The 18,432-nt window shown below is 37.3% G+C and overlaps 1 protein-coding gene across 4 annotated transcripts in view; it reads right to left on the bottom strand.

Annotated features, from left to right (window-relative positions):
- The window catches only part of DOCK4 (dedicator of cytokinesis 4), a 460,132-nt gene that overhangs the window by 42,560 nt on the left and 399,140 nt on the right, over positions 1-18,432 (bottom strand). For 3 of the 4 annotated variants that reach the window (XM_037836357.1, XM_037836356.1, XM_037836354.1), the window contains exons 32-38: positions 17,494-17,579; positions 12,951-12,977; positions 12,711-12,806; positions 11,710-11,770; positions 7,771-7,864; positions 3,490-3,638; positions 1,703-1,789 (exon numbers count right to left, since the gene is read on the bottom strand). In XM_037836357.1, coding sequence (XP_037692285.1) covers positions 1,703-1,789; positions 3,490-3,638; positions 7,771-7,864; positions 11,710-11,770; positions 12,711-12,806; positions 12,951-12,977; positions 17,494-17,579 — 600 coding nt within the window. The remainder of the gene's footprint in view (positions 1-1,702; positions 1,790-3,489; positions 3,639-7,770; positions 7,865-11,709; positions 11,771-12,710; positions 12,807-12,950; positions 12,978-17,493; positions 17,580-18,432) is intronic. The other variant, XM_037836355.1, reaches the window with a different exon arrangement.

Genomic DNA, 18,432 nt, shown 5'->3' with positions numbered 1-18,432 from the left:
CCCTTTTATGCTTCAAGGAAGGGATCAGCAAACTTCCTCTGTACATGGCAGAGAGTAAATATTTTAGGTTTTGCAGGGCAAATAGTGCCTGTCAAAACGACTCAGTGCTGCCGGGCCTAGAGGCTGGAGTTTGCTGACCCCTGATTTAATGGGATCAAGTGTTCTCATCAGAGAACATCATTTCTATGCATACCGAGTATATCCAGGAAATATTTTTTTCACATTTAAATAAAAAATTAACACGAACTTCTAGAAACAAAATCTCCCCAGAGAATTCTGGTGCCAGGTGTACTTACCTGTGGATTTGCTTCCATCTCACACGTGTAAATTCAGGACATTTGGAAGGTATAACTTTGCTCAGGTTGTACAGTATAAATAGACACATGAATCCAGAGAAGGCCCGTCGTGCAAAGTGCTGTCTGTGCTGAAAGCTCTTAAGTGTGTCTTTGATAACGTTGAAACTATGAGGCTTATAAAACTTATGGCTTGACATTCAGGGTATAATCATCCCCAGGGTTTACTGGAGAAAGACTAATATTTCATTTGAAGATTCTCTCTTTTTCCCCCCGCCCCAGTAACAGCACCCAAAAGAGCAGTTGGCATGAAGTGTAATGCTTTGGGTTTATAAAATTCTTAGTGACTATGGCACCCAAGGGCTCTCACAGGTAAACATTGTAACCTCGCTTCTGTTATAGGGACAGGATGCCAAGAGAAGCATAGTAACGTTTTCATGTAAAACTGCAGTGCCTGCCAAAGGAGGCACGATGGACTGAAGTTAAAACAAGGTTTTTCTCTTTGGTTTTCATGTTAGGAGAAATATGGAACTACTGACATGAAATATTATGCCAAAAGTACAGGACCAGTTGAATAAGTTACTTGTGGTGTAAGAAGTTTTATGAGCTGTTAAAGGTTTAGGGTATCATCTCTTAAATTGTGACCTCAAACTTAAAAGGTAACATCATAGTCTTTTTTTTTTTTTTTTTAATATAGAAAAGCTGATGATCCTATTCCAGAAACTCTAAATAGCTTAAAGTAGTCATGAGGACCTTGTTTACTAAAAAATGACATAAAATGTTCATGACTCTAAAGAAAAAGGACTTGGAGTGGGGTGTGAGTGGGTAGGGTTGTTTGAACTCCAAAGCAAAGAAAGTATAAAACATTTGGTTCATGGACACAAAATATTAAATTCCTTGAGGTCTTAGATACTTTGGTTTAGGTTTAGTGAATAGAAACATATTTCTGAAGCTAGAGAGTCAAAATCCATAGAATTTGGTCCCAAATTACTTAAAAATGGGTCAGCCAGCCATTTACACTATTTTTGCTTTGCAGATTATGCGTCTAAGAATGACATACTGTTACAGAGATTGGTGTACAAGTGGGAGGCTCTTCCAACAGTGTGGCAACTTGCCACAATAAACTAAAAGTATTAATCCTGGATTAGATTGTGTATTGTGTATTATAGATGTGGTGTTTTAGAATAGATTAAGGGCTCACTTTTTGTATATTAATCAAAAGCATCACACAGATCAATTTGCTCTTTCTTCTTATAAATAGAGTATGCTTTGGAGGAAAGAAACGCTTATCTTAAAAAAAAGCTTCTGCAAGATTTATCAAGATGGTCAGGTTAATTTCATAGAACCCCACTGGAAGCCAGTCAATAAAGGGAGACGATGGCCTGAAAGAAAGCATCTGGCTACATTACCCTCATCTTGCTCAGGTTTCTGTAGTCGTAATAACTTTCATACTGCTCTGCAATCTTCCGGCACAAGATAATGCCGTTCTCCCAACACTGCAGACAAATGAACGTTATAAATGTAATGATCCCACATTTAGCTCCCACCCAGAGGCCCTGACTTGACAGCTTTCAGATCATCAAGACTTACTCCTTAATCTGCATGGCATATCTTTAATAGTATTTGCCCAGTATTAAGCATGAACACACCACGTAATATGCAAAGTCTTAAAAATCTTTAGAAAGTTGAAAATGGTAATCTACCATAACAGTCATTAACACAGGGTGCAAAAACAATATTTTTTGGCCTCATTTCTGAATTATCTTCTCGAAATTACTACAGTTCCACAGTGGCCAAGTACATGAATATAAACAGACCCTCAGGGCTGAGGGGAGAATTACCACTGACCCCTAAGGCCCAGTTATCGTCTACTGGCATCCAGGATTCCTTGCTTGGCAAAACTGCACTTGCAAATTGTGAGTGTATAACCCAGCCAGTTACTTTCAGCAGAAATGCAAAGTTCCTCTGATCTAGCGCAGGGTTTGGCAAACTTTTTCTGCAAAGGGCAAGACAATAAATGTTTTAGGCTTGGCAGACCACACAGTCTTTGTCACAACTACTCAACTCTGCTACTGTAGTACGAACGCAGACACAGACATGAATTAGCATGACTGTGTTCCAATAAAATTTTATTGATGGACACAGAAATGTGAATTTTATGTAATTTTCACGTCAGAAAATATTCTTCTTTTGATTTTTTTCTACCATTTTAAACTGTAAAAGAAATTCTTAGCTTGTGGGCTATACAAAACAGGTAGTCAGCCAGATTTGGCCCATGGGCCATAGTTTGCCAACCCCTGAACTAGCAAAAACTCCTGGGAATGGGCCCATTTTTGCATCCAGAGATTTTATAACAGTTTATCCTACAGTTGGAAGCTTTATACCAGAAGGGCACAAAGGCATTTCTTTTGCTATTAATATGATATGTCAGTGTAGTTAGGTAAATAATAAGATACACAAGAGGCAATTTCCTTGCATTGAATTTTCAGGTGTACCCAATTATGTCTTTTAAAAAAAATGACAGCCAGTGTTTAACCCTGGCAATTTGGAAGATATATTTAAATCTCAGACATATATCAACAAGGCATCCAACTGTTCAAATCAAATAAACAACTGTAGTCAGAGTCACAATTTTTTTTTTTTTTTCAAAGAGCTTGATAAGCTTTTGCAGAGGGAAAGGGGGTAGGGCAAAGCAATGTGCTGAATGGCTTTATTAAGTCAGTGAGAGTTTTTGACATCCCATTGCATCTCTAAGCATGTAATGGGATGTCACAAAACTCTTTAAACAAATTCAGTTTCATTCATTTTACTGAAAAAAAAAATGAAATGGGGCTGAATACTGCTGGTTTGGGGTGGGTGATGAGTTTTCAAAAAATAAAATACTTGGGTATCAAAACTGTTAGATCAATGTTTCCCAAAGTTTGGTCCAAGGCTCACCCACATATGAATCTCCTGGAGTCCTTGTTAAAAAAAATCACAGATTTCTTGGCCCCACGTCAGACTTACTGAAACAGAATACTTGGGGCAGGGCCTTGGAATCTGCATTTTACAAGCTCCTGGGCGATTTAATGCACATTAAAATATGAGGACCCCTGCTCAAGAATGTGGACATCAGTGAACTAGAAACAAAAGGCAAAGCAGCATAAATACCATCACCATAGAACTGAAAGACCATGGGCCAGGCAAGGGCACTTACTTTGCCTCTGTCAAAGTTCTGGATGATGGTGAGGTGCAGGTGTTCCTTGCGTTGCCATTCAGTTTGCATGGGGTAGGTCAGAAACTCCCTGAGGGGCCGATCAGACCATTCCAGCAGCTCATCATATAATAGGAGAGTATATGCAGCCTCTGAAAGTCAAGTGCAAGGGTACTGAATGACACAACCCCAACAACCTCTTCTCACACGGCATCAGCTCCAGGCAAACTGGAGAAAATTCTATTTTCTGAATTTCATTATATGGAGGAAAAATGTCCAGAATATATTCAACAGCAGGTTAATGAATGATGACTTCCCCTAAAGGATGGGATTATCAGAGGTTTGTATTTAATCTTTTTGCTTCCCTGTATTTGTGTTTCTCTCCCCCTCTGCTCCCAACAATGGCTGTGTGCTACTAGTATAATAAAAATGTCTAAGGATATTTTGTTGAATCTGGTTCAAAGATGTGGGAGAGGCATGCCTTTGTTTGCTAGTAAAGTCCACTAGTCCCTTGGGGTGGGATCCATGAGCATCTTTAAAAAGGCATGCTAAGAAAAAAAAATGGTAGTTAAATTCTTCTAATAAATAAAGGGCTGAAAAATTTGCAACTTGTGTATATGGGTTGGGTGGTGGTGCAGGCAGAACTCAGGAGGAGCAAAGAAGCCAGAGAGCAGCTGAATGCAGAGGAGGGATTGGAGAGGGCAGAAGTATTGGATGAGGGGTGTGTACGTGTGTGTGTGTGTGTGTGTGTGTGTGTGTGTGTGTGTGTATGTGAGGGGGGTGGGGGTGAGGGTGACCAGAAGGATCTGTTGTGGGCTTTGTGATATGATACCCTTTCTCACCCCTGCTTGGCCTCACAAATCTTGAGTAAAGGCTACTGAAATCATTATATGTTTGGTGTAGTTGGATTTCTCCTGGAAACAAGTAAAGGAGTGATTTTTTGTATAGTTAAGTGGGAATGGTGACCTGCGGATTTAAGCACAGTTAACATACAGTTATTGTTTTTAATAGAATACTTGCCATTCTGTAAGTCTTTTTTTCCTGAATGATAAACATTGCCAAATAGATCAAGGATAGCAACCAGAATTCACTGTCACTGATGAAGGACTGTAATACTTTTTCCTCTAACATTGTAATAATCACTAAGTAGAATGAACTACACAAACATTTATTCTATTAATCCATCTCACAACTATCTCTACATGTTTTTCAAAAGACTTTTATCACAATATCAATAAAAATCATAAGAGTAATTCTTTTTCTTCACTAATTTGCCTTATGAGTAACTAAACATAAAGCACTAAGTAACATGCAAAGTTCTAGTACTATGATTTTGCCATCTCAATGCATAAAATATTGCTGTAATAAGAAAGGCCCAGGTCCCGTTTCTCTTGACTCAAGTGTAGATGTCCCATGATTCATAAGTTCTGGAATTTTTTTTTTTTTTCCTCTTCAGTCACCTTTGGGGGGCTCTTTGATTATGGTTGCAAAACTTTTCCTAACTTAACCCACCAGCAGTCTCTTATCCCCCCTCCATTCAGTTTGTGCCATTACCAATATGATCTTCCCTCAGTGCAATGACTGTGTTACTTCCCTGTTCAAAACCAGCAAAGGCTCTCAGCAGTGAACAGAATAAATTTAGACTGCCTAAAGTGACAGGATGCTGTCCATGATCTGGTCCCTTCCAACCTCTCAACTCTCACATTTTCTCTTTTTTCCTCCATGTAGTACAGGTGAAGATGGAGTCTACCACTGTCTCATCTAAGAAGCTTGAGTAGCTGCTGAGCCTCCAGCCCCCATATTTGGAGCCCTTGACCACATCATCAGCTTCAGCTGAATGAAGCAAGATGCATCCTCATCCAGAGGCAGCCAGGCACATGAAAGCTGCCCAACAGGGATGCCTTCTGTTGCATGGGCACTGGCCAAACTCTCTCTTGGGGAGACTGAATGTGAGATGTACAGAGAGTATCAGAGAGCGTGTCAGTTAAGTGCAGAATGCAGAAACAGAAGTGAGTCTTCACAATGTAGGTTGCCATGGAAGACTGCTTCTGAGAGGACAAGAATTACAATAATCAGATCACTACTCCATTTCCTAAGGAGCGTTCTGCTTTTCTCTGAGACCCCCTGAGATGATTTCCTGATCTTTAATTTCCTACATATGCTTATAATACATGCCAAGAATCTAAAGAAAACCTCCTATGTATCTTTGTTCCTCCTTCCACACGCTTTGCTCTTGCCATCTGACAGCATTTCCCCTCCATACCACACAGATTCATACCTTTGGGTCCTCACAGCCTATTTTTTCAAGAATTTCCCCCACTAGCCTCTGAATAACTCCTACTTTTAAGGACCCAGGTCAGGAGTTACCTTATCACTCAAATTTCTTTTGGGTCTCCCCCAGCAACTGAGCACTCTGAAATTATCCTCGAGACTACCTGCTCATTTCACAGACAAAAGGATGGGTAGGGCTAAGGGATGCCTTTTGCATAGCTGAAGCTTGCAATTGCCCACGGAATGTGGCTTAAAGAGCAATGAAGAGTTACCAGTCTCCAGACTACTCTCCAAATCATGCTTGCCCTAGGAAGGTCCAGGAGATGGCTGGAGGGTAAGTGTAGGTGAGTTGGCCCTGGAAAAGTCTGGGAAAAGAAGGAGGCATTGACAGGATATCAGAGGAGGCTGACAAATGACTAAATGGAGACCTGGGGAAGCTCTCAGCTTCCATATCATACCTGTTTCAGACACTACACAATTAAATATGGGTTGTCTCATTCCATCATTTTGAGAAGTGTACAGTGGGCATACCAATATGCAAAAAGAAATAGCCCAAAGGGAAGAGTGGAGTTGAATTAGAAATGTAAGGTACTGACATAAAGGGCTGGAAAAAGATGAAGTAATTTAAACAGAAATCTATAAAGATAGAAAGTTTTTCTGTCAATTTCATTATCCCCAAGGACACCCAAAAATGAGGACATAAGAGAGAAGAATGAAATGTTATACAAGAAAAGGACTTATTTCTCGTGACTTTGGGGAACATAAAAACTGCAAATTGAATAAATAAAGCAAATAAAAAAGATTTATCATTTTCTGAAATATAATCTGACAGATTTGGGCTTTGTTTTAAAGAATCAGAGTATATCTGGAAAAGCTCGATCTCAGTTCTCCCCTTCCTTTCCTTCCCTCCCTCCCTCTCTTCCTTCCTTCTCTGCCCCCCCCCCCAAATAAAATAAGTCTACTAAGTTGTTTCCACAGATATAAAAACTAGGTTCATCATTTCTCTAAAAAAATGTTCTACTAACTTCTTAAAATGACCATTTAAACTCTCAGGCAACACAACCAGTTCAATTGACCCTAGTCTATTAATCAAAACTGTCAGCACATGTGTGTGAAGAAATACTGAACCTTTCTTAGTGATTCAGGAATTACCAATAGTAAACGAGACAATCTGCTCCTTAAGTGTTAAAATGTTATTAATGAGTGCATCCATTAGCGACAATAAATCTCACATTTTTAAGCCCTATTCTCAGGAGAAGAGTAAGAAGAAAGCATCATCTCTGTCCTCAAGGAACTCATCCTTTAACTGGGCAGGCAGATATACAACAGATGTGTGTGTCAACTTAGAATTCCATATGCAGCAAATATCCCTTAAAGGATGAAGGTAAAATAAAAACATTCTCAGATGAAGAAAAACCAAGAATTTATTACTAGACCTGTTTTAAAAGAAATACTAAGGAACTTCTTTGGGTTGAAGGAAAATGACAGAGGGATATCTAGAACTTCAGGAATGAAAGAAAAGCAACATAAATGGTAAATATTGGAGTATACATAATAGGCTGTTTTTATCACCTTAGATTATGTAAAATAGGTATGGCTAATGAAAACAAAAATTGTGACATATTGTCTAATGGCATTTTCAATGTATATAGACGTAATACATACACAACTACAATATAAATGGGAGAGGAGAAAGGTCCTATATGGTTGTAAAGTTCCTGTATTCAACTTGAAGTGGTAAAACATTAAGTAGACTGTGAATAGTTAGGCATGTATTCTGTAATCCCAAGAGCCACTTGTAAAAAAAACTATGCAAAAAGATATAGTCAAAAAGCCAATAGATAAAATAAGATGGAGTCCTAAAAAATATAAACCAATTACAAATAAATTTCAATTTTAAAGCAGAAAGGCTTGAGCCCTCAGCTCTAATTATAAAAAGTAGAGGAGTTTTCATGTTTAATATACCAGCGCCCAACCTTGTTCCCCCAACCTGGGCTGAAAAACAAAAATTACCTGTGAAGTTCTGTGCTTTCAGATGCAGATCATACAGCTTATGGATGTAGCGTATATACATTTCTTCTTTGTTCAGTTCAGTCTTATAGAAGTTCTGTAAAGAGAATACAAGCATGGCTAGTTCCTCAACAAGCCTACAAACATCTGCCTTTTATTCTTCTGAAGTTCCATGCACTGGACCAAGAGAACTAATGCATTTTTCTATATAAATGTCTTTTAAAAAATTAAGTAAGAAAGCCCAGTGACATGTTTTCAATTCAACATTGTGTGGGTTACATATTACCTAGCAATTATTGTATAAGCTGGTAGCTCTTGGGGGTGTGTTATTACCACTGATTCACATTTCTTTTTTTACTTTCCAATATTTTTGTTAGTTTAACTGTCAATGGACAATCTGCCTGTTCAACTAAAAAATTTCAAAATATATAAGATTAACATGTTAATTAAATTTGATGAAGGATATTGAAAGGATAGTCTCTTTCATTTAAAATTTCAGACATATTTTGCTCTAAGGAAAAAAAGTCTTTAAGGAAAAAATGAGTAAAAACTGGAAAAACCATTTTTTCCTGAGGAATCACATGGAAGAGGGAAATGAAAATGCTCTTTAGTGTTAAGGCTTTATTCTGTCTTTCTTACTTTTGGAAAACTTTAAATGTTCATGTTTAAAACATAAAGGGACTAATAACAAGAGGTTTATTTCAAGTTATTACTAAATGGGTATGCTTATTAAAATTTTTATTTATTAAAAAACTGGATCTTACTAAGCTTCTCTAAAATGTCTGAACATTAATTACCAAAAAATCAATTCTGACTCACTTGGACACATTACATTGGTATGTTAAAGGCATACTTATAAGCAGCCACATCTTTACCACATCCAAAAGTCCTAATTGAACTTAGTAAACATAGGAGGGGGTATATATGAATCTGAATTCCAGCAAAAACATGATATTATGAGTCTCCAAATGAGGCATTTTTAGTGAGCAGATTATTGTACATTATAAAATCCCTGCTTAGGACATTCAACCACTGTTATTACTTATAGTTGCTTTGTTATTTTGAAAAGAGGGCTAACTGATGCTATTTGATATGTGGAAGAAGGGAAAGGGCGTAGTGATGAAGGGGATAAATCTGTTGACTTGAAGGAGTGACAGGTTTTTCTAAGGAGGAAAACCCAGGAATTCTAAAAATTTTGAAGCTGATTAGCTACACAGACTTTGGCAATGGACCCTAGCATTGTGGCTGCTTAAATTGTACTTAGGCTTGAACCCAAGGACCTTCTGTCAAATGTACTTTCTGCTCACTACATACAGGTGTCCATTCTTCAATTTAAGGACTAACCTTGAGACACTAAGTTGAATGCATGATAGAGAATATTTTTTTTTCCGATTTATACCATCTATCCTCCCCCTTATCCTTTTGTCTGCTGTAGATCTTGGCATTCTTTAAATTGCTAAGTAAATAATGCTATTCACATCTCTCTTATTATAACCAAAATGATTTTAATTAGCAAGAATTGTTGTACCATAGACACAAGTCTAACAACCCCACAGCAGGTTTTTACATTATTAAAGGATGATTTGCTCTAATAGCTTTCTGGTAAGAAACAGCTTTCTTTGAGAACAAAATAAACTATATATATTAAAAAAAAGGTCTCTTCAGTCAGCAGATGACAATATTTCACATATGTCTGACAAACACTTGTGACACAAAGAACAAAACAATAATTACATTTTATAGTATTAGTCATTTCAAAGATTACGCATTTTTTACCAATTTAACCCTAGAGTTCAATTCTGATCTTGTAAGGGAAGCCTGTGTACTCCTGAAGATGATCAGTCTGGAGCTGATCTTTCCAGAGGGGAAGTGAGTAGTCAAAGAGAACCATATTGTGGCTAGAAAACATCAAGAACTTTCCATATGGAGCAGAAACTAAAAAGGTTAGCTTCAAAGTGATATATTTGGTCCTTTAATGATAAGTATTTTTGTGCTAGTTTAAAATTAGAATAGCTTTCAAAATGTTAACATTTTATATAAGGACTTTTCTTGGTCAGTACAAAACAATCAGGATTAATTCTCTGTCTCAAGTCGATACTGATGTGGCCAAAAATTTTAAGACTGTGGCTTTTTCCTACTGGGAAACTAGAGTGAACACATTTAGGGCAGAGAATTAATTATTTCATCTCAGGAAATGATCTCTTCTGTTATACCAATTGAGAAAACGAACCTAGGGTCTACGTTTGTTCATCTCCAAAAGGAAGGTATTTGTAAAAGCAGATGGAGACAGTGGAAGAGGATTCTTTTGGGAAAAGGTAAAGGCTTTCCTTTGAGGCAATTTATGAGAACTTGTGCCTGGAGTTGGGGAAGAGCTAAAGTAAAGGAGAGAAACTGAGAACACCTAAGGTTTATAGAGCACTTGGCTTTTCTCACAAACAGTGGTGGACAAACAGGCACGTGGAAGGTCTGGCTGAGGAGTCACTGTGTGACCACAGCGTAAGGCAGGCAACTGGAGAAACACAGATGGGAGATTTAAAAGTGGGGATGACTACGTTCTAGCTTAGAAATGAGAGTGCTAAGAGGAGAGGTAAATTTTAGCCCAAATAGGGTAGGGTTGATGTTCTGGAGGTCACTGTTGGGTTGATGACAAAAATTAAGGAAGAAAGTACATAATAGGTGAACAAGATGTGAGGAGCACCTTCAAGTCTCACTATTTTTAGCCACTGATAGTGGAGGTGGAGATGTAACAATTAAATTCAAAATGAGATGGAAGTGGTGGGCGGGGAAAGAAGGATATATTCATATATCAGTCAGAGGTGAAGAACAGCAAGGCAACAAAAGAAATTAGGAAAAAGATCAAAAGATGATCATTATGACAAAGCAAAAGTTCTGGGCTTTGAAGAGAGACTGTGAGGGGAATAAACAAAACAAAATGAAACAAAAAGACTGAAACCAATGAGCTAAGACAAGACAGAATCAAAGTGGGGGCAAAACAAAAATTTCAAGCTATAGGCAAGTAGAGAACAATAAAACATTCAAATTCTGGGTAAAAATAAGAAAGTCTGTGCAATTACTTAGAAGAGACGGTGAGGTTTTATTTATTTTGCAAAATACAAGAAAAAAGCAAACATGATTTCATACATTTAGAATTGGAAGCCATCACATCTTCCTGTATTTCAAGTCTGATTAAAGGAAATTATCAAAAACATTAAAAGCTACCCTTTATTAAAATACAAAAAATGCACATCTAAATGTATGGCCATTCTTTTGCTCTGTGGTGAGACTACCATATTTAATAGTTGTGTGACATTTTATATAAATTTTGGTTTGTCCAAGGCAATTCTGGTTTAGTCTGTTATCCTTACATAATATTCAATTTTATTCTCAAAAGTGTCTTGTTTGAGTGATAGATTACATAGTCACTCTAGTTATAATCCAAACCTTAACAGTAGTGGTATTAAGAATTCAATTTACAAAGAAGCTAGAGAGTATAAATTACTGTGTTAAACAGAAGATTGTCATTTGTTCATAAAAGAAGAGGCTGTAGAATGAATATAATGCTGCAAGGAACAGAAAGAAGGATAGAAAGAAACTGTCTACACAGATGTGAATAGACGCCAATATTGTACTCGTTCTTAGGACAGAACCAAGAGTCCAAGTGGCTAAAGTAAAGCAACATGAGAGCCACTCTACGATCCCTAAGAAATCTGCTCTCGGAGCTGTCAGGAATGCAGTGGATAAATTCTGCAATGCTCAGAGTTGAGCATTTTCTGGGGTTTAATTCAACATGAAGCTCCATATGCTTCTTTTAAAATCACTTCTAAACTCTTGTAAGAAACATTCAGATGAAACACATTGTGGATTAAAAACACAAAACATAATATTTCTGTGATAAAAACAAATGTTAAGCTATAAAGAGGAAAAGGGGAATATTTTACTAACCAGAAGGCTAACAGTGCAGCCAATCTTTTTGCCATCTACCTCTCCCATTTTCATGCAGTCCCTAAAACAAAAAGCAATAGTCAGAACTCAGAACTTCCTTCCTAGGAGCAAACACAACTTGTTCTCTCGGCGAGGTGGGTGGGAGGTGGCAGTGGGGGAAGGAGTACAGTCTGAGACCAGAGGGAATTTGCAAATTGCTGTTCAGATAAAGGCTCCCCATAAGGAGACAAATTGTCCCAGGCTGCATGATCTATAGTTGAGTTAAGAGGCCCAAGACTCTGAGCCCCTGTTTCTGCCATGAATTGAATTTCACTTCCAGGTCAAGAAAGTGCCCCCTTTCAAGGGACAGGGACTCAGGGAGTAAAAGGGGTGAAGGTGTATTACTATGCACCTCCTAAAGTGGGGCGAGAAGCAGATGGTAACCCTGGCCATCTACAACGAGAATGAGGGTTTCTTCTTAACATAAAACAAAAACTGCATTTTAGTTGGATAAATTTCATTTTAGTTGGATAAACTGCCTGAAGAGTTTAGAAAATTTAAAAACCAAAAAAATTATGTCTATAAAAAATGTGACGATATGAGTTTAACCCCCCCCCCCCTTTTTTTTAATAGAACATCCTGGTTGTTCAATTTCTCTGTTACATTGTCTTCACCCTAAAAGGAACAGTCTATTCATTCCACTGGACAAGTCTAAATACAAAAAAAAAAAAAAGAATATGCCTTTAATAAAGGAAACTAAGAACTCTTAGTTCACTTAGACTTCACCAAGAGTTTGAAAGAACTGTTGTAAAACATTTTTGAAAAGATGGAAGAAAACAACAACAAAAACAAAACTATAATAAAATCTCTGATTAGAAGTCCATTACCTTACTGCAAATGGTTCCATGGTCTTATTATTAATTCTCTGAGTGACTAACTCACATGGGATATTGATCGTATTCTCACTATTTGATTTTCTAACTGGAGCACAGCATATATGGAAAACACAGGACTCGGCTTACCTGTAATCTAACAACCTTTCCATTAGACGGGTTACAGTGGCAATTAATGAAACACCACTTTCCCTCCATGTTTCCCGCTCAATTTTCTTTAGTAGACTGGAAAAGAAAGAACCCAGGGCATTTTTAACATTTATTTTTATCAGTCACCATGACAACCATTTTACTTTCATCAGTACCTTAAATGCCTTAGCAACCACTGCAACATCTCACAAGTAGCACAATTTGCAAACAATGTCTTACCTAGGATAGGGACCAAATAGTGGAATTCTAATCCAGGAAGCATTGATAAAGCAAATTAATTTTCAGATTATCCAAGTCGTAAAACATGAACACATGCACATAATCATATTTTCAAAATATGCAAGCACCTCACAGCTCAAAGACATTTTTCCCTAGCTTCTTGCACTATCAGAGGCTTGAGACTCACTGCAACAAATAACACTGCAAAAAGCGGAAAACAGAAGTACCTCCAACTTTACTTTTAAGTAAGATCTTACTTTATTCACATAAAAATGTTTTCCTACCTCTCAGTGGATTGCATCTTCATCCAAGCAATTTTACTGCAATGCAACTGCTACAGGAAAATCCTTGTACAGACGGTATGACGTTTTGCATTTTCTCCTTTCACTTAACATTTGCCCACTCAATACATATTGTACTATCTGTGCACTCACTCAACAGTTTCATTCATTTTGTCATTAATCACAGAGGATTTTCTATGGGGTTGTTACAGCAGATTGATGACGAGCACCAAACCAGATCTCTCCTCCTACATTTTCCCTAATCTTAAGTACCTTGGAGCAGAGGCACTCTATGTAAACATAAAATAATAAGAATCAAAATAATTATGTTTTTCACTCTTTCATAATAATTATACTTTCACTCCCACCTCTCAGCAAATTAGCAATATGCTGGGCAAAGCCTTTGTGACTGAACTTTCCCCAATAGATAAAAGTAAGAACATAAGCATGGCATAGTGAGGATAATTCCCTGCCCCTCTGAATTTCATGATCATCATTTCTGTCTAAAATCTTGTTTCCCTTTCATCTTGGTTTCAGAAAAAAGAGAGAAAACACTTCTTACAAGTACAGTCTAAGCATATTGTATATTGTGCTTAGTGGAAAAAAGGGAAAAATGATTCTGTCAAAGCTTTCTTTTTCCTGTAGTTTTGTTTCTCTCCCCATTTCTACCTCCCGCCCCTACCCCAACCTCTTCTTCTTGCTTTTGCCACTCCAGTGTGCTGTGTTCTGTCGTGTTTCCTCATCTGCTGCCCAAGATCATTTTTTTGAGTGGGGAGTGGTGGTAGCATTTGGAAGGCATGTAGCTTGCCCTGACTAATTCTCCCTGGGTCCCCTAGTTTGTTTAAAACGTGTTTTCTTTAAAAAAAAAAAACCTCCGAAGAGCATCCATTTCATGCCTAAATGCCAAATTGGTTCTGAACCAAGTACTCAAATGAAATTCTGCCTGCCAAAGCCATGCAGGAAGATGTAGAAATTTTCCCAAGTGACAGCCCACATCTCTCATACTTGAGAGGCTGAAAAACAAAGAACTCAAGTAAAGTAATAATAATTCTAAAAATATATGGAGACTTCTTTTATGGGCATGAGCTTCATTAATTTGCAGAGCCTCCTGATGCAGTAAGGAATCAGAGCCATACAATCCTCTCACAAGAAGAGGCAAAGCTCTGCACAGCTGGTGTCCATGACTAACTCAAGACCAAATGCTACCTGGTCTAGAAACCAATTCATCTACATTCTTAGCCAGGATGGTTCTTTCTGCCATTTCCCAGTTTCCCTGAAACAACTAGGAAAGGGAGACTATCAGGAAGAAGAGAAGAGACTTTCATGTGGTCTACGAGCAGGCCCATGTGGGAGCGGACAGGGAGCTCATCTAGTGACCCTTGGAGGTGGTTTCTCATTGCTAATTCACAAGGCAGCTCTATTATGTACAATGGGATGCCACAACATTTGGCAGCAGGGTAAACCATGGCCCTGGAGAAGGACACTATTCTCTTTAGGCTTTTATGCTAGGAAAGGATTCTAAAGGAGTGGAAGTGGGGTTTGACCCTCTATCCACCTCTCTGTATTCTAACAGAATTCTGCAGAGGCCATCATTCTTATATTTAATACCTGTGTCTGTGCGTCCTTTTCTTAAACAAACCAAAGAAGAGAGTAAGACACCTAAAGTACGTGTTACAAAGCTAATCCTCTGCCTCCAAACAATTGTACGTGTGATCACTAAATAAAGATCTCTGAAATGATTTGGGGGTCTTATGAGCTATTTAGAGCAACAGATAAGAAAGCAGAGTAAAGGACTAAAGAAAGAATGGAGATGGATGCCACCTCTTCTAGAAAGGCCCTTTAGAATCCCCCAAAACAGAGTTAGGTAGCCTTACTGTGTGCTCCCTCAGCAGTCACTAGAACATCCCTAGAAAAGTGCCTGGCATGCAGTAGCTGCTCAATAAAGAAAGCTGAATGAATGAAGCAAGTGGAGTCAGGGGAAGCAGGGTTTTCTGGTATTCTACTTTGGATATATCACATTGATGTGTATGTTCCACAATTTCAGTATTATCAAAAATAATAATCCCTGACTCCTACTGATTTCAAAAAGATGTAGTATGGACAAATGAAGAAAATGTTGGGGGGTAGGGAATATGTTGGGGGGTAGGAAAAGGACTTATTAGGACAGCACTATACAAATTTAAGATCTTGCTCTAAGGGGGCTATTTTGGCAAGTACAACATTTTCAAGAGGCAGTGAGCTACTTCCAGCTTTTCAGGTTCTGAACAGATTTTAAGAAGTTTTAGGCATGAATTATAGAGAACAACATGAGAATTTGTACCATAACAGCATGTGTTCCTAATTCATAATGTGTGCAGTGACTCATTGTGATTATACTAATTCACTGTGATTTCTATTGCCAAAAAAAGCATTTTATTGTTTTCTGAAATATACTTAGGTTTTCACTTTCTTTTCTGAACCCAGGTAGAAATGATATTTAATTATCACTTTAGATCTGACTTATTCCCAATATACTGATCATAAATGCATGAAAGGAAAATATTTATAGTAACACTTCCAGTAATATTATAAAAATCAACAAAAGAATAAAAACCTCTGTTGAATGAATCAGACACCTTAAAATAGTCCTAATTATAGAGAGTTAATATTTTAATTATTGGTTTGATTCTAATGTCGAGGTGCCTCTTCTATTTCAAAGTCATATTTACACACAAGCAATCCAAATTGTATGCTATCAGGCCTTTATTAAAAGAGATAAGAGGCACTATAGGACTATGTGAGTATTTATTAATCTTGTGAATTTATTATAAATAATTAATCACAAATCTCAAGAGATTCATTTCAGTGAACATTTTCTCATTTTAGTTCTTTGTTCAAACCAAGGACTAGTAACTGAAATGAGAGCAGTTTTCAAAAGCAATTTATTATATTGGATGAGGTTTTAATCAAAATTCTTGCTAAACTCCAGCTGTCATGAAAGACATACACTTTGTATACCAGAATGAATGAGGGCTTGGTGAATAATTATTAAAAGTTCAGGTTTAATTACGATACTGAAAGAAAATCTTGTTCAGGACTCAGTTCAAGGAGTATATTTTATCACTTACCACCACACCACAAGAAATCTATATACCCCTTCTTAGCTTTTCTTCTCAACATAATTTTCCTTAAAGCTTCAAGAATGATTTTGAATTGGGCAAGATGAAATCTATCCAGCCCAGCAGTCACTAATAATACTTTTCAAATCTCTATATTAATATTTCCACTGCTCCAAATTAATAATCATAGAATGAATTACAGAATTTTGCATTTGACCATCAGTAGTAAAGTATTAATATTTAGTTTTAAGTGATGCTTGGGTATAAATACAAGTATCTTTTGTAGTAGGTAAACACATTGCAGTACTATTTTTGCACTTCCGAAAGAACTTTTCCCAAGCACAATGTTCTCACTCTTCCTTCAAAGAGAAACAGTTTATAAGTATACTAAGGTTTGAAAATGACTAACATCCATAGAAATCCATACAGAAAACAAGTGCCAGAACAGAAATCCCCAAGCTCAAAAACATTCTCACGTGTCCTCTCTAGACATTTCACCACAGTGGATGAATACTTGGTGTGTACAATTCATTCTGTGACTGTATCAGATTCTACTGTAGGGACAAACTCAAAGTCCCTTCACACCACTCCATTTATTTCTTTATCCTCCATATAATGCAAAGCAGAGAATTTATTTAAAATGCTTTGCTTCTGTGATATTCTAATAGGAGACATTTAAGAGGCAATTAATAACGCTGAGCAGGCAATCAGTATCGATGAATTAAACCAAGTGTTGAAGAACAAACACAAAGTAGGTTAATTTTCCCAACTGCAAACCATCCAAGGATATTCTGGTTTGAAAGGAGTTGTACATGAACATTATAATCGCACTACCTTCTCCTCTCCCATCTAACCCCTACTTAAAATCATTATTTTGCAGCCCCAATTTAAAAATTATTAGGCTTGAAAAGAGTGAGATCTGTTATGTAACACAAGTGACCTGTTGTAATCAGAGATTGAAATAAGGAGACACATCTAATCATCAACAAAAGATCCATTCGCCGGAGTTAGGCAATTATCCTTTATTTCACACTCCAAAAAGACAAAGCACTCCTGTGAGACCAAAGCTGTCTTTGTAGCGCTCATCTACAGTGGTGCAGAACAGCTCAGCACTGACACCAAATCCCCTGAATAAAATCAACTTGAGATAAATATATTACTCACATACTATTGAAGAGCTCGCGGTACGTCTCATCACCTTTGCCTTCTGACATGAGGCTATCCAGTTTGTCAATTAGTTTGGCTTCCACCTGAAACATATCCAAATATTAATCTCCCTGTACTCCTCTTAACAAGTAGAAACTTTTCTGTGTGGAAATAGCAACAGCAAATTTTGTGATAGTGACATTATCAGTTGGGGTTAATAGCAGACACCTCCTTGAAATCTAGGGGGCTAATTTAGACTGAGCTACAAGACTTTGAACTTTGGGCTGAGAACCATTTGCTACCAGCAAAGACATCTATCTGTTCAAACACAAATGTCTGCAGCCCACTTAAATGTTTGTCTTTTTTAGAGCCTACAAAAACTAGGAAGTCCTATTTCTTAAAAACAACACTGTATGAATAAAAAAGAACATCAGCAAACTAACATATCCACATATACTAATTTAAATATTTGATGTGTTTTATATATATTTTTCTTTCTCAAAACAGTCTGGAGTTGCAGTGAATTTTTGCTGCAGTTGAGAACTTGTCCTATCCACAAGTACAAATGGGAGGTCCATGGAATATTCTAAGTAAGGGAGAAGCAGCATGAAAGAGAAAGCAAAACTGTAGTCAGAACATTCAAGGGCATAAATCTTTTGGAGCTTGCACATCATTAAGGGAAAAATACCCCTTCATCTATCAAAGGCAGCAGGAGAGACAGAAGATGAAAAACCTCTCCATGTTCAGAGAGATTTAAACAATTAAAGATTGGGTGGGTATATCTGATTTTGTTAGAGGACTAAGAACAATTATCCCTTTAAAGCCGAATTTCAATCAAGCGATAAAGACAAGGTGGAAGGAAAAGGTTTTTTCCTCCTCCCAAAACAACATGCAGACTACTGAAAGCTCAATGAATTTATGAACCAGCAACCCTCTAATTCCTCTGTGCTGTGTCCA

The sequence above is a fragment of the Choloepus didactylus genome, chromosome 5 (genome assembly GCF_015220235.1).
Source record: "Choloepus didactylus isolate mChoDid1 chromosome 5, mChoDid1.pri, whole genome shotgun sequence".
Taxonomy (NCBI): Eukaryota; Metazoa; Chordata; class Mammalia; order Pilosa; family Megalonychidae; genus Choloepus; species Choloepus didactylus.
Note: the sequence above shows the minus strand (reverse complement) of the source record. Positions and strands in the feature narration are given on the sequence as shown.